Source organism: Camelus dromedarius, chromosome 8 (genome assembly GCF_036321535.1).
Source record: "Camelus dromedarius isolate mCamDro1 chromosome 8, mCamDro1.pat, whole genome shotgun sequence".
Lineage (NCBI taxonomy): Eukaryota > Metazoa > Chordata > Mammalia > Artiodactyla > Camelidae > Camelus > Camelus dromedarius.
In genome coordinates this window covers 39,936,807-39,949,105 of record NC_087443.1, presented here as the reverse complement: position 1 = coordinate 39,949,105, position 12,299 = coordinate 39,936,807, and the positions used below count along the sequence as shown (strand labels likewise).

The 12,299-nt window shown below is 32.2% G+C and overlaps 1 protein-coding gene across 4 annotated transcripts in view; it reads left to right on the top strand.

The window, feature by feature from the left end:
• CABCOCO1 (ciliary associated calcium binding coiled-coil 1) overlaps positions 1-12,299 on the top strand; it is a 118,775-nt gene that overhangs the window by 17,201 nt on the left and 89,275 nt on the right. For all 4 annotated transcript variants that reach the window (XR_010381948.1, XR_010381947.1, XM_064488137.1 and 1 more), the window contains exon 4: positions 10,358-10,502. Coding sequence is in view for 2 of the 4 variants with exons in the window: in XM_064488137.1 (XP_064344207.1) it covers positions 10,358-10,502 (145 nt within the window). In the remaining 2 variants the exon portion in view is untranslated. The remainder of the gene's footprint in view (positions 1-10,357; positions 10,503-12,299) is intronic.

Below are 12,299 nucleotides of genomic sequence, written 5' to 3'. Positions count from 1 at the left end.
ACAGTGCTAGACAAATGTTAGAAGAAACAATGGATGAAAACTTACTAAATTTAGCAAAAGACATAAGAGTATAAATTTAAGAGGCTAACTAGGCCACAAATCGGATAAACCTAAAGAAAAACATCAGCTAGCTGGATCTAATTGACATTTGCAGAACACTACATCCAAAACAATAGGATAGTCATTCTTTTCAAGTGTGTATGGCACATTCACCAAGATGGACTATATCCTGGATTATGCAACAATTTTAAGTTTAAAGTAATTGTAATCATACAGATATGTTCCCTAACCATAATAGAATTAAATAAGAAATTAATAATAGAAATATACCAGGAAGATTTCCAAACACTTGGATATTGAACAGCACAATTCTTAATCGTTCATGAGTCAAAGAGAAAGTCACAACAGCTATTAGAAAAAAATTTTAAGTAAGTGAAAATAAAAATAAAAAACAAGAAAATTTGTGTGGTACAGCTGAACTGATGATGAGGGAAGTTTCTATAAATAAATGCTTGTATTAAAAAAGAATAATGTTGAAAATGAATAATCTAAGCTTAAACTTTAGGAAGCCAGAAAACATGGATCAAGCAGAAAAAAAAAAGAATAAATTAAAAAACGATCAATGAAATTGAAAATGGAAAACAAATAGAGAAAATCAATGAAACCAAATCTGGATCTTTGAAAAGATAATAAAACTGATAAACATAAAGCAAAAAAGAAAAAAAGAAGATAGAAGGCACAGATTATCATTATCAGGTATAAAAAAGGGATATCACTAAATATCCTGCAAACGTTAACAAGATATTAAGAGAATGCTATATATGTAAATTAGAAAACAAAAAGGAAATGACCAGTTCTAAAAAACCACAAACTAACAAAACTCACCCAAGATAAAACAGATAACCTGATAGTTCCATAACTATTTAAGAAATTGAATTTGTTGCTAAAAGCTTATGGAAAAAAAATCTTCAGGTCCAGATGTTTTCACTGGAAAATTCTACTAAACGTTTAATGAAGAAATACCACCAATTTTATATAACCTCTTTCAGAAATAGTAGAGGAAAGAACTCTTCATAACTAATTTTATGAGGCTACAATTATGTTCATACCAAAACCTGACAAAGAGAAAGAGAAGAAGGTGGATGTGGCAGGAGGGGGAGGAGAAAGAGAAGGAGAAGAAAAAGGAGTAGAGGAAAGGTGGGGGAGTAGAGATAGAAGAAGGAGAGGCAATTACAGAGCAATATCCTTAATGAACATAAAAATATTCTCAGCAAAATGTGATCAAAATGAATCAAGCAATTTATAAAAAGAATAATATACATGACCAGTTGTGGTTTATCCCAAAAATTCGTTGCTGGTTCAATATTGAAAATCTGATCAATGATAATAGTCAAAATAAGGGGAAAAAAATAATATAAATAGATTCAGAAACAGTGTTTAACTAAAAAGAACATCTATTCATTGTATGTTTAAAGTCAGAAAATTACAAAGTGTTATCTGTCAACTTCATAAAAGACACATACAAAAAAGCTACCATCACACTCAGTGGTGAAAGACCAAATTCTTTTCCCATAATATCAGGGTCAAGGTAAGAATGTCTACTCTCACCACCACTCTTATTCGACATAAGGTTGGGAGTCTTAGCAATAAGTGCAATATGGTGAGAAAAGGAAATAAAACACATGTGGATTGGAAAGGAGGGAATAAAATAGCCCCTGTTCTCAGATGAAATGATGCTCTATATAAAAAATTACACAAAATTAAAAATAATTCCTAGAACTAATGAGTTTAGCAAGATTGCAGGAACATCAAAACACAAAAGTCAGTTGTATTTCAATATACTAGTAATGTACATTGGATACCAAAATTTTAACAAATAATATCATTTACAATAATTCAAAAAATAAAAGAAGTACTTAAGTATAAATCTAACAAATCATACACAGTCTGTGTACTAAAAAGTACAAAATGATGGTAAAAGAAATAAAACCTAAACTAATGAAAAAACATACTGTGTTCTTAAATTAGAAGTCTCCACTTGGTAAAGATGTCTTCCCAAATTCATCTGTAGATTTTATGCAGTATCGATCTAAATCCCAGCAGGACTTTTTCTAGGCATACCTGTTGATTTTAAAATTTAGATGGAAAGACTAAGGACCTAAAATTAACTTAAAAAAAATTTTTTTTGAAAAATAAGAGTAAAGCTGCATAAATGTTACCAATCAATTTTAAGACTCAGAAAATTACAGTTATAAAGTCAATGAAGAATTAGTGAAGGGAAAAACACACAAATCAATGGAACAGAAGACAGAATTTCAGAAATAAACTCACACAAAGATGATCATCTGATTTTTTTTTAGTAAATATGTAAAAGCAATTCAATGGAACAGGATAGCCTTTTCAGTAAATGCTGGAAAAACTGCTCACCTATACTGAAAAACAAACACACTTCAACCTAAACTTTTCACTTGATACAGTCAACTCTAATTGGATCACACATAAATTTACAATGTAAAACTATATATCTTTTAGAAGGAAACATAAGAGAATCTTCGTGACCTGGGGTTATCAGAAAGTTCTCAGACATGAATCCCAAAATATGGCCCATAAAAGAAAAAATTAAGTTGGACTTCGTCAAATTTTAAAGCTTTTGTTTTGTGAAAGTCACTGTTAAAAGAATGAAAAGACAAGCTACAGACAGGGAAAAAATATTTGCCAATCACTTATTCAAAAAAGGACTTGTATCTGTAATATATGAACGGTCAAAACTCAACAATAAAAAAACAAACAATCCTATTAAAAACAGACAAAGCTATCAAAACCCATAACTTCTGTTTAAGCATCAGACAAACTCAAATTAAGGAACATTATACAAAATATTTGACCAGTACTCTTCAAATTGACAAGGTTATCAAAAGCAAAAGTCAGAGAAACTATCAATCTACGGGAATCTCAGGAGACATGATTACCAAATGTAATGTAGTATCCTGGATGGGATCTTGAAACAGATAAAGGATATTGAGTAAAAATTAAGGAAATACAATAAAATATGGGCCTTAGTTAATTATAATGTACAAAATTGGTTTATTAGTTTTAATAAATGTATCATGATCATGTAAGATGTTAGAAGTAAGAGAAACTGTGAGTGGGGTATGCAAGAATTCTCAATACTGTTTTTGTAATTTTTCTATAAATATAAATCTATTCCAAAATAAAGTTTATCTTTTTAAAAGAAAAGGGCAAAGGATTTGAACTTCATCAAAGAAGATATAAGAATAGGAAATAAACTCAATTTTAAACATTGTTAGTCATTAGGGAAATCTAAAATAAAGCCACTGTGATATCACAGTACATCTATTACAGTGGCTGAATTAAAAATACTCACATACCAAGTGCTGACAAGGATACAGAACAACTAGAACTCTTATAGTTTGCTTATGGAAATGCAAAATGGCACAGCTACTCTGAACAATATTTGACAGTTTCTTATAAAATTATATCCCATCAATCCCACTCCTAGGTATTACTCTAAGGACAAACATATGTTCACACAAGAACCTGTACATGAATGTTGTGTAGCAGCTCTATTCATAAATGCCCCAAACAGAAAACATATCAAAATGTCCATCAATAGGTGAACAGGTAAACAAACTATGGTACACAGTGAACATACCATGTAATACTACTCAGCAGTTAAAGTGAAGGAACCATGATATGGCAATTTGGATGAATGTCAATAGCATCATACTGAGTTAAAGAAGTCACTCCCAAAATATTGTGTACTGTTTGATTCTTCTTATCAGAATTTCTAAAAAAGTCACAACTGTAGTGGTAGGGAACAAATTAAAGGTTGGTGGGGAGAAGACTTAAAAGGGTGGCATAAGGGAGTTTTTTGAAGTGATGTAACTGTTCTGTTTCCATCATGATTGTAGTGGTGGTTACATGATCTGTCCAAATGTTCAAGTTCATGGAACTGTACACCAAAAGGAAAAATTATCATCACAATAATAAAGTTTTAAAATATTTATGTATAAAAATGAAAATAAAAGATTTAATGAAAGAAAAAATATATACTCTAACAGTAAAGGGAAACTATGTAGAAATAAACTTTATAAAAAGCAGTGTTCAAGCCCCATATGAGGAAGACTTCAAAGCATTTTTAAAGGTCATGCAGGGAAATTTTCAACATTTGGGAAAAACTTGCAACATTTTTTGTAAGACTCAACATTATAAAGATGCTAAATCTCATCAAGTTAATTTATAATATTAATATTCCAATAAAAATACCAAAGTTTTTTGTTAATGTTTTTGCTTAAGGGCAGGTTAGTAGGCAAGGTGATTCTAACAAAAATATGGAAAATCAATAAATATAAATGGCCAGAAAAACTGTCTTTAAAAAGTATAATAAGCTATATATTAGTATATCTTATTAGCGGTAGTAGCAGTGGTAGTGTTATAACATCTCAGATACTTGAACACAGTGGTCAAACACTACACAGACAGACAAGAGGATCAGAACAGAAAGTTTAGCAGTCGACCCAAGCACTGGAATTAAGTATTTGGTAAAACCCATTTCAAGTCTGTGGTGAAAAGATGTATTATCCAATAAATAATATCGAGGCAACTAAATATCCATCAAGAAAAAAATAAAATGAAATTGCATTCAAACATGTCTCTGTCCATAAACCAGAATACATTCCAAACAGATAAAAAAAACTTAAATGTAAAATAAGTGGAGCTGTAAAAATGTTAGAGAATAACATGCTTTAATTTATTGGCAACTATGGATGGGCAAGACCTTTATAATTATGCCTCAAAATTCTGAAGCCATAAAGACAAAGATGGTTACATTTGATTTATAAAAGTCAAAAGTCTTCAATGAAAAAATACCAAAAGAAAAAATCAAAATAAGAATAAGAAACTGGGAAAATCATTGCATCTCAGCAAACAATTAAATTCTGTAATATAAAAAGAGCATTCAGAAGCAAGAAGAAAAAGATCAATAATATAATGGAAGAGTGTGCCAAGGTTATGACTAAATAAATACAAATGATTCTTTAAAAAATGAAAACTTCAGCCTTAAAGACAATAAGGAAAATGTAAATCAAAGCTATACAGAAATGTCATTTGTTATATATTAGTTTGACAAAACTGTAAAGTGTTGGTAGCATTCTTAGCTGTCAAAGCTGTAAGAAAACAGGGACTCTTTTATATTGCTAATGGAAGCATACATTTAAAAAACCCCTTGTGGAATGTAGGTTAGCAGCTATCTATTAAATCTACAAATGTATTATGTCTTTTACCCAGCAATTCCACTTTTGGAAATTTATCCTATATATCCACTTTCATACGTGTAATCTGACATAGATGTAAAGTCATTAGTTGCAGTAATGTTTAAAAAAGCGAAAGATTAGAAACATGAACTGAAAACATAAGTGTGAACTCTTGATTAACTTAATAGAAATGCAGATGTGTAGTTGTATAGTTAAGTTTAAAGACATACACACATACTTCAAGCTCTGTCCAGAAAGAGGGCCAAAAAGCAATGACTTCCATTAGCAATGAACGTACCACCCAGGACCCAGTTCTTGTTTTACAATTTCATTCTCCACTGAAAGGAACTAGGACTCATTAGAAAAATGGCTGAATTTAGACCTGGAGCAGGGAACACAGAAGATTAGCTTAGGGCCTCTTGTAGTGGCCAAAGTAAGTGCTCAAAAATCAAAATTACAGGGGTATGTCAAAGGAATAGAGAAACCAACTGAAAAAGCTCCCAATGCCCGAAGATACAACAATTTGAACAAAATAACATCGTATTGAATTATAATAATCTAAAGTATAAAATTAACATCCTTTTAGTCCATACCGATAAAAATTAATGATTGAATATCTAATTAACTGGATTAAGATAAACAAATCTCCCATGTAGTGTTTCCAATAATTTATGTAGATACTTCACCCTCATGAAGTTGAACACCATTCCCCACTGCTAAGTGTGAGCAACACAATGACCCCTTCCAAAGGGGAAAACAGTAACTTTATCATAGAGAAACCTGACAGATACAACCTCAGCCAGGTGAGTGCTGAGCCACATTAAATAGCAATACCCTTTTTATAATGTGATAAGAATGGCACCATAGTCTTCCTCTCCAAAACCCTTAACCCCTGTCTAATCATGACAAAAATATCAGATAAACCCAAACTAAAGGGTATACTGCAAAATATCTGATTAGTGCTTCTCAAAACTTTCAAAGTCATCAAAAACTAGGAAAGTCTGAGAAACTGTGCAGTCTGAGGAGGCAGGACAACTAAATGTAATGTGTCCTGGAGAGAATCCTGGGACAGAAAAAAGACTTGAATAAAAACTAAAGAAATCCAAAGTGTGGACTTAAATAATAGTAATATATCAATATTTGCTCATTAGTTGTGCCACATGCACCACAGCAATGTTAACAGTGGGGAAACTGCATGAGGTATATGGGAACTCTCTGTGACATTCTTGCTACTTTTCTGTACATTTAAAACTACTCTGAAATGTAAAGTTGATCAGTAGGGATTTGCCTTTCCCTAAAGTGGAATATTATGCAGCTGTAAAAAAGAGAAGAGAATGAGGATGCTTTCTAGGTATCATATGGGAAACTGTATATTATTACTGAGTAAAGCAAGGTGCAGAATTATATGCTTTTGTTTATAAAAGACACAAAAATGAGAATTTATATATATATATATATTTGTTAATGTATACAAAGAAATTCTGGAAGAATACAGAAAAAAATAATAATCAGAATTTTCCATGTGAAGGGTGTAGCAAATGGGCACATATCACCTGTGCAAGAATTAAATTGTAAAAAGAAATATATGACATGAACAGTCTTAAGCTTTACAACCTCTGAGCTGAGTATTCACAAACTAGAAACAGAATAAAGGAAAGTAAAAAAAAAAAAAATTCATGAATCTCACATTCCAAATTTGATGAGATTTTCATTTAAAACTTTTCAGTAACTTATAACTGACTGAAAAGTATTTCATACATGAAACTTTATATTGCTGATAGCAGTTCAAAAATGAATTTTTAAAACTTGAGCAGGATCTATCCAAATACTCATAAACTGTAAGAAAGTAGAAGTACATATGGAAAACCTAACTGGAAAAAAGCAAGGGATCTAGTTTTTCCTTCTGGCAGAAAGGAAAAAAAAAATCCCCTCAGACGTTTCAACCTAACAAGGTTATAGTTATCATCAGGAAAGAATGTAATTTTAGCCAAGTGTGCCAGGGAAGGAGGTAAAGTATGTTTAGACTTAAACTGAGAGGTGATGGAGTCCTGAGCATGCGTGAGCACGCCCACTGGGCCACATCTTCATAGAAAAAACATTGAAGAGCTTAGTGTGTGCTGTGAGCTGCAGTGTGGTCAACCATTACTAATAAAATTCGAGTGTGGGAACTGCATTTTATACTGATTCAGTGTCTGATCTGTTCCTTGTCTTAGATTGTGCTGCATTATCTACAAGATATTCTGCAACCAACCCACTTAAAGTCAAAATAGCTCAAACTAAACAATTATGGATCATAGGATTTGTACAGTTATCTTAACTATACATTTTTAGGTCTAGTTTTTCCAGGTCCTGACCAAGGACAAGGTGTAGAGTATAAGATAGACTGGGTATTTGACCTCCTGGGTCGATGAGCCTAGGTCAGTTCTCCTCTATATAACATGAATGTTTGTAAATAACCGTAGAGTACTTTTTATTTCTGTGAAGCTGAATTGTTTCCCTGCAATTAGGAATGATAATAATAATAACAATAACAATAAGTAACATTTATATAGAATTAACTTGTATCACTCACAGTGCCATTTGCTCTCCAAACACTGTGTCAGTTTATTCCTGCACAACTTTATGAGGTAGTTCTATTATTCTCCTCATTTTAAAAATGAGAAAAATAAATGAGATTTAGAGCAGTTAAATCTGAACCCCAGTGAGGGAGAGCCCATCCTCCTGACTCCTGCATCCAATGTGCCTGGCTTTGGGCCGAATTCTGGAAAGCACTATACACATGTAATGTTTATGTATCTTTTCACTTTACCAAGAGTAAACTTCCCATGCATTTCTTATTTGATCTTAACAGCAGCACTATTATTTTGAAAGTTGGTATTATTTTCCTTTATAGATAAAGAAAATGGAACTCAGGTCACCTAGCTAGTAAATGGCAGTTATGAGGTACCAATCTAAGTCTTCCAATTAATTATAAGTCTGGTGTGTTCTTTCATTACCCTGAATTTTCAAGGATAAATTTTACTTCTACAGCCTTTACTATTTAATTGGTTTAATCCTTCATATTTAATCACATCACTAAATGTGATATTTGAAAGAGCAAACATTTCAGTTAGATAAGTGAAATGATAACTTCCCTAATTTTTAAATCCATTATCTATAGAAAGACATTAGACATAGAAAAACAGTTTTAAAGAGTCAGTTATATTTTAACGTAAGGAAATAGTCATATAAATGTGTTTCTGTGCTTGATTAGTAAAATTACATCTAGAATTATAATCATCTAAATTTTTCTCTGCATCTCTAGTTAATATCATTTTATTAATAAAATGATTCAGATTTTAATCCATTCATTTCTGAATTGCTTTTATCCAACAGATTTTTCATTTCTGAAATTACTGTCACTATTTTCAAAAGAAGTTTATCATGGAAAAAGAAATATTCAATAATAATTGAGCTCCACTTTGAATATTATAGGAAAGCCTAGTTATCCAGCAGTAAGTTGTGTATCTGACATTCATTCAACAGGATCTGGAAGGAGGCTATGAGAATTGGACTAATTGACATTCATTAAACCAGATTTTAGTTGTTATATAATTTTATGCTCATTTTCTAATTCCTACACATAGAAAAGAAATTTAGACTAAACAAGTTACAAGTTAATGTTTATAATGTCTTCCTAAAAGTTTAAATTACTATACTGTCAATTTATTAGTAATTTAGGGACCTAGCATATATATCCCAAAAAGAGTAGCTGTGTAACCCAGAAGTAGCTGAGTCCAAAAATCAGCCGATATTCTCATAGCTACTCTGCACTCTCTTCTTCTGCCTCCCTGAAAAATCCACCCCATTAACAAGGCAAGAAAAGTTTACTAATGGTTTCCTAAGAGAGACAAGTTTGGTTCAGATTGGAAGTTGGGGTTCAAATTGATCAGCACAATTCTCTCCCAAGCCCTCATCTAAGCCCCCAGCTGACGGTTGTCTCCCCCAAGCAACCAGTCCAACCTCCTTTTTGCTAGAGCCTTTCGACTCTCCTCCATGCTGTTCGATCTTGTGTCCATACACCCCTCACTTGTCAGCAAAAAAGGACAGTCTGGACAATCCAGTTACCTGGATTCATCCTCAGGACACAGCAAGCAGTGTGTGTGTGTGTGTGTGGGTGTGGGTGTGTTGTAAATAATATTTGCCTGCCGCAAGTAAAAATGAGCATAATGAAACAGGAAAAGAAGATGAAAGTTAATATTTGTATTATACACGGTATAAAAGTTAAGTCTAAGGCTTTTGACATTCATCTACTTCTTTTTCATCTAGACAAATGCCATAGAAGATAGTTTTGCTTTGTTGTTTGTTTGCTTTTAATTGCAAGAGAATAGACCACAATTATTGACTTGTTTATTTTTGATAATGGTGGCAAAGTGGTTTCAGTGTCACTCTTTTTGCACTGTCATCTGGCTCTCGCCACCACCATCAGGCATACAGCTTTGAGAAACAGCTTACATAAGTTATGTCTGTAGCTTGGAAAAGAAAAAAAAAGTCTTGATGCTTTACATAAAAATCCATATTTCTGGCATCTATTGAAAATCTTCAGGCCCAAATTCCCACATGGTAACAATCAGCTGAAGCCAAGTGTTGGTCGACTTTGTTCATTTACATTTTCAGCCTGAAGTTCAATTCTGCTGTCTACAGTGGCTGAATCTACCATGTAGGACTTCCTTACCAGCAAATCCAACCAAACTTTGTGTCATTTCCATCTATATTTCTAATCTAAGATTATAAAATATTTCTTTCTTTTCCATTCTAAAGTAATCTTTAGGTAGATTAAATTTTTTTTGACATCTTAAAATGGAAACATAAACTCTTCAGACAATTGTATAGCATTATGGTAATTTATAACTGCTGGGGGTGTCAGCTGCTATTTTACATTAAATGTAATTATTAATTAGCATAAACAGACAACAATAGTTTCACCCTTTGTCCTCACAAATACTGAAAAAGGAAATTTTTTCACATTAAGGACATCTTAGATTATTCTGTTTCCAAAACCTCTATCCAAATAATGCTTAAGACTCTTCTGGATTTTATTTCAGCACTGCACATGTCATTAGAAGACAGCATAAAATGGCTTGGGGAAGTTATGGCTGAAATAGGGCCATCCCGTTCACAAAAATATGAGGAATGGAATACCTTTGATGTAAAACAAGCTAATGCGATTGTTGATTACTTAAAAATCAGGTATGGATTTTTTCAGTAGCATTTATTTTTCAATTTATATTTCTAGAAAATGTCTATTAAATAGAAACTAATTCAATTTTTCATAAAGTTAGACATTTAAAGAACATATGCAGTAATTAGCCCAACCAATAATTAGATAATATTCAAATCATCCATCCAATAAATAAAAACCAGAACATTGAACATTTTGGCTAACCTTGCATTCTTAAAAAAAGGTTTGTGTTTGATGAGTATAATTTCATCTAGACTTATAATAAATTGTCTAAGAAATTTTTCTCTGAATCTCTGATTAATACTGTTTCTATTAATAAAATCATTCCTTCAGATTATTCAGATTTAATTACAGTAGACTTTATACTTTAGGTAGTTGATCTTGACATTAAAATTTTACATTTTAAAGAGTAATATATATTTCCAGTTAAACATTTGTTTTAAATTTGTATTAGAAATTGAAGAGATTTATGTATATACTTCCTCAAATTTATTATGTACCCTGAAATATTTTGTAGTATTGACCAATTAAACTCATTAAGTCTATCTTTCTGCTTAGAAAATGATGGGGAATGGAGGGAAAGTATTTTTATTACAGTGATTCCTCATTGGTGAACTAAGAAATTTGTCTTTTTATATGATCTGTCACAAGGTCTGCACTAGAGTCATGCATCTCTCTCAAGTGATATTTTTAAAGTTAGCAAATATTTAAACAAGAGTTGGTAAAAAATCTCTTTTGCCTAACTAAAAGCTTCTGCAAAATATCTTTATTCCTGTATTACTATATACTGCAGTGCTTTCCAACTTTAAGTTTTAAAATTCCAAAATAAATGGTGCTGCATGATGTTCTAGACATGCTCGTGATTTGCTTGGCAAGGATCCTGGTTGTAGTCTGGAAGTTTTTTAAAAATTAATGCATTTAATATGATAAGTTTTATACACTGGTTCCTGGCATGAATTAATAATGGGGTATGATATATATGTTTTTATGTAATAGCATTTAATATAATATGATTTCTTAATGTAATGACATATCTCCTAATGGGCGTCTCTCACTAGAAGCCACAGTAGTCTTGTATCAGTCAGATTAAGGGGAGATCCTTGTGTTGAGGGCGGGGAGGGAGTGGAAATCCAGAATTGGAGGAGAACCTGTTCACAGGATCCTTCTGCCCATCAGGGTTTGGAAATCACTGGGCAAGGGGAATTCTCTGCACATCTGTAGAGCCTCCTTCTTTCCCTTCTCTTTCTGTTTGAACTTCTGCAGGTCTCTCTTGCAGAACACATTTTCAGCTGAACTCTAACCCAGGAGTTTATAATGGGCACAGGACTGATAAGTTAGCCACAGCAGCAAAACCCATGCACCTTCCAGATGGTGAAAGATGGCAGTTCTTTTCTTTTTCATCTTTTTCATCTCTAGACGAAAAATGTTCACCAATGTATTTCTTGATATTTTATTGACATGCAGAAAATGGTTAAGTGAGAAGGAGTTGTCAGTGTTAGTCATCTTTAGAGCCTAACCAGGGTAACTTCACATACCAAAACTATGTAGTCTTACTTCTCCAAAAAAAGATAATATTTGAAAAATTAGTCAAATAAAGTAAATGAGAACTAGTCTTGATGCTGTTAAATCTTCATATTGTGATTTCTAAGAAATTATATGCTTTAAGTGTCTCTGTTACAGAAAATAAAATATCAGTTGGTAAGTAGGATATGTGAAATTGATACTGAAATTGTGTAAAGAGAAATGTGCTCTTCTACAACACCTGTTCACAATGTCTCATAGGTCAGCAAGTGTGAATTTCATGG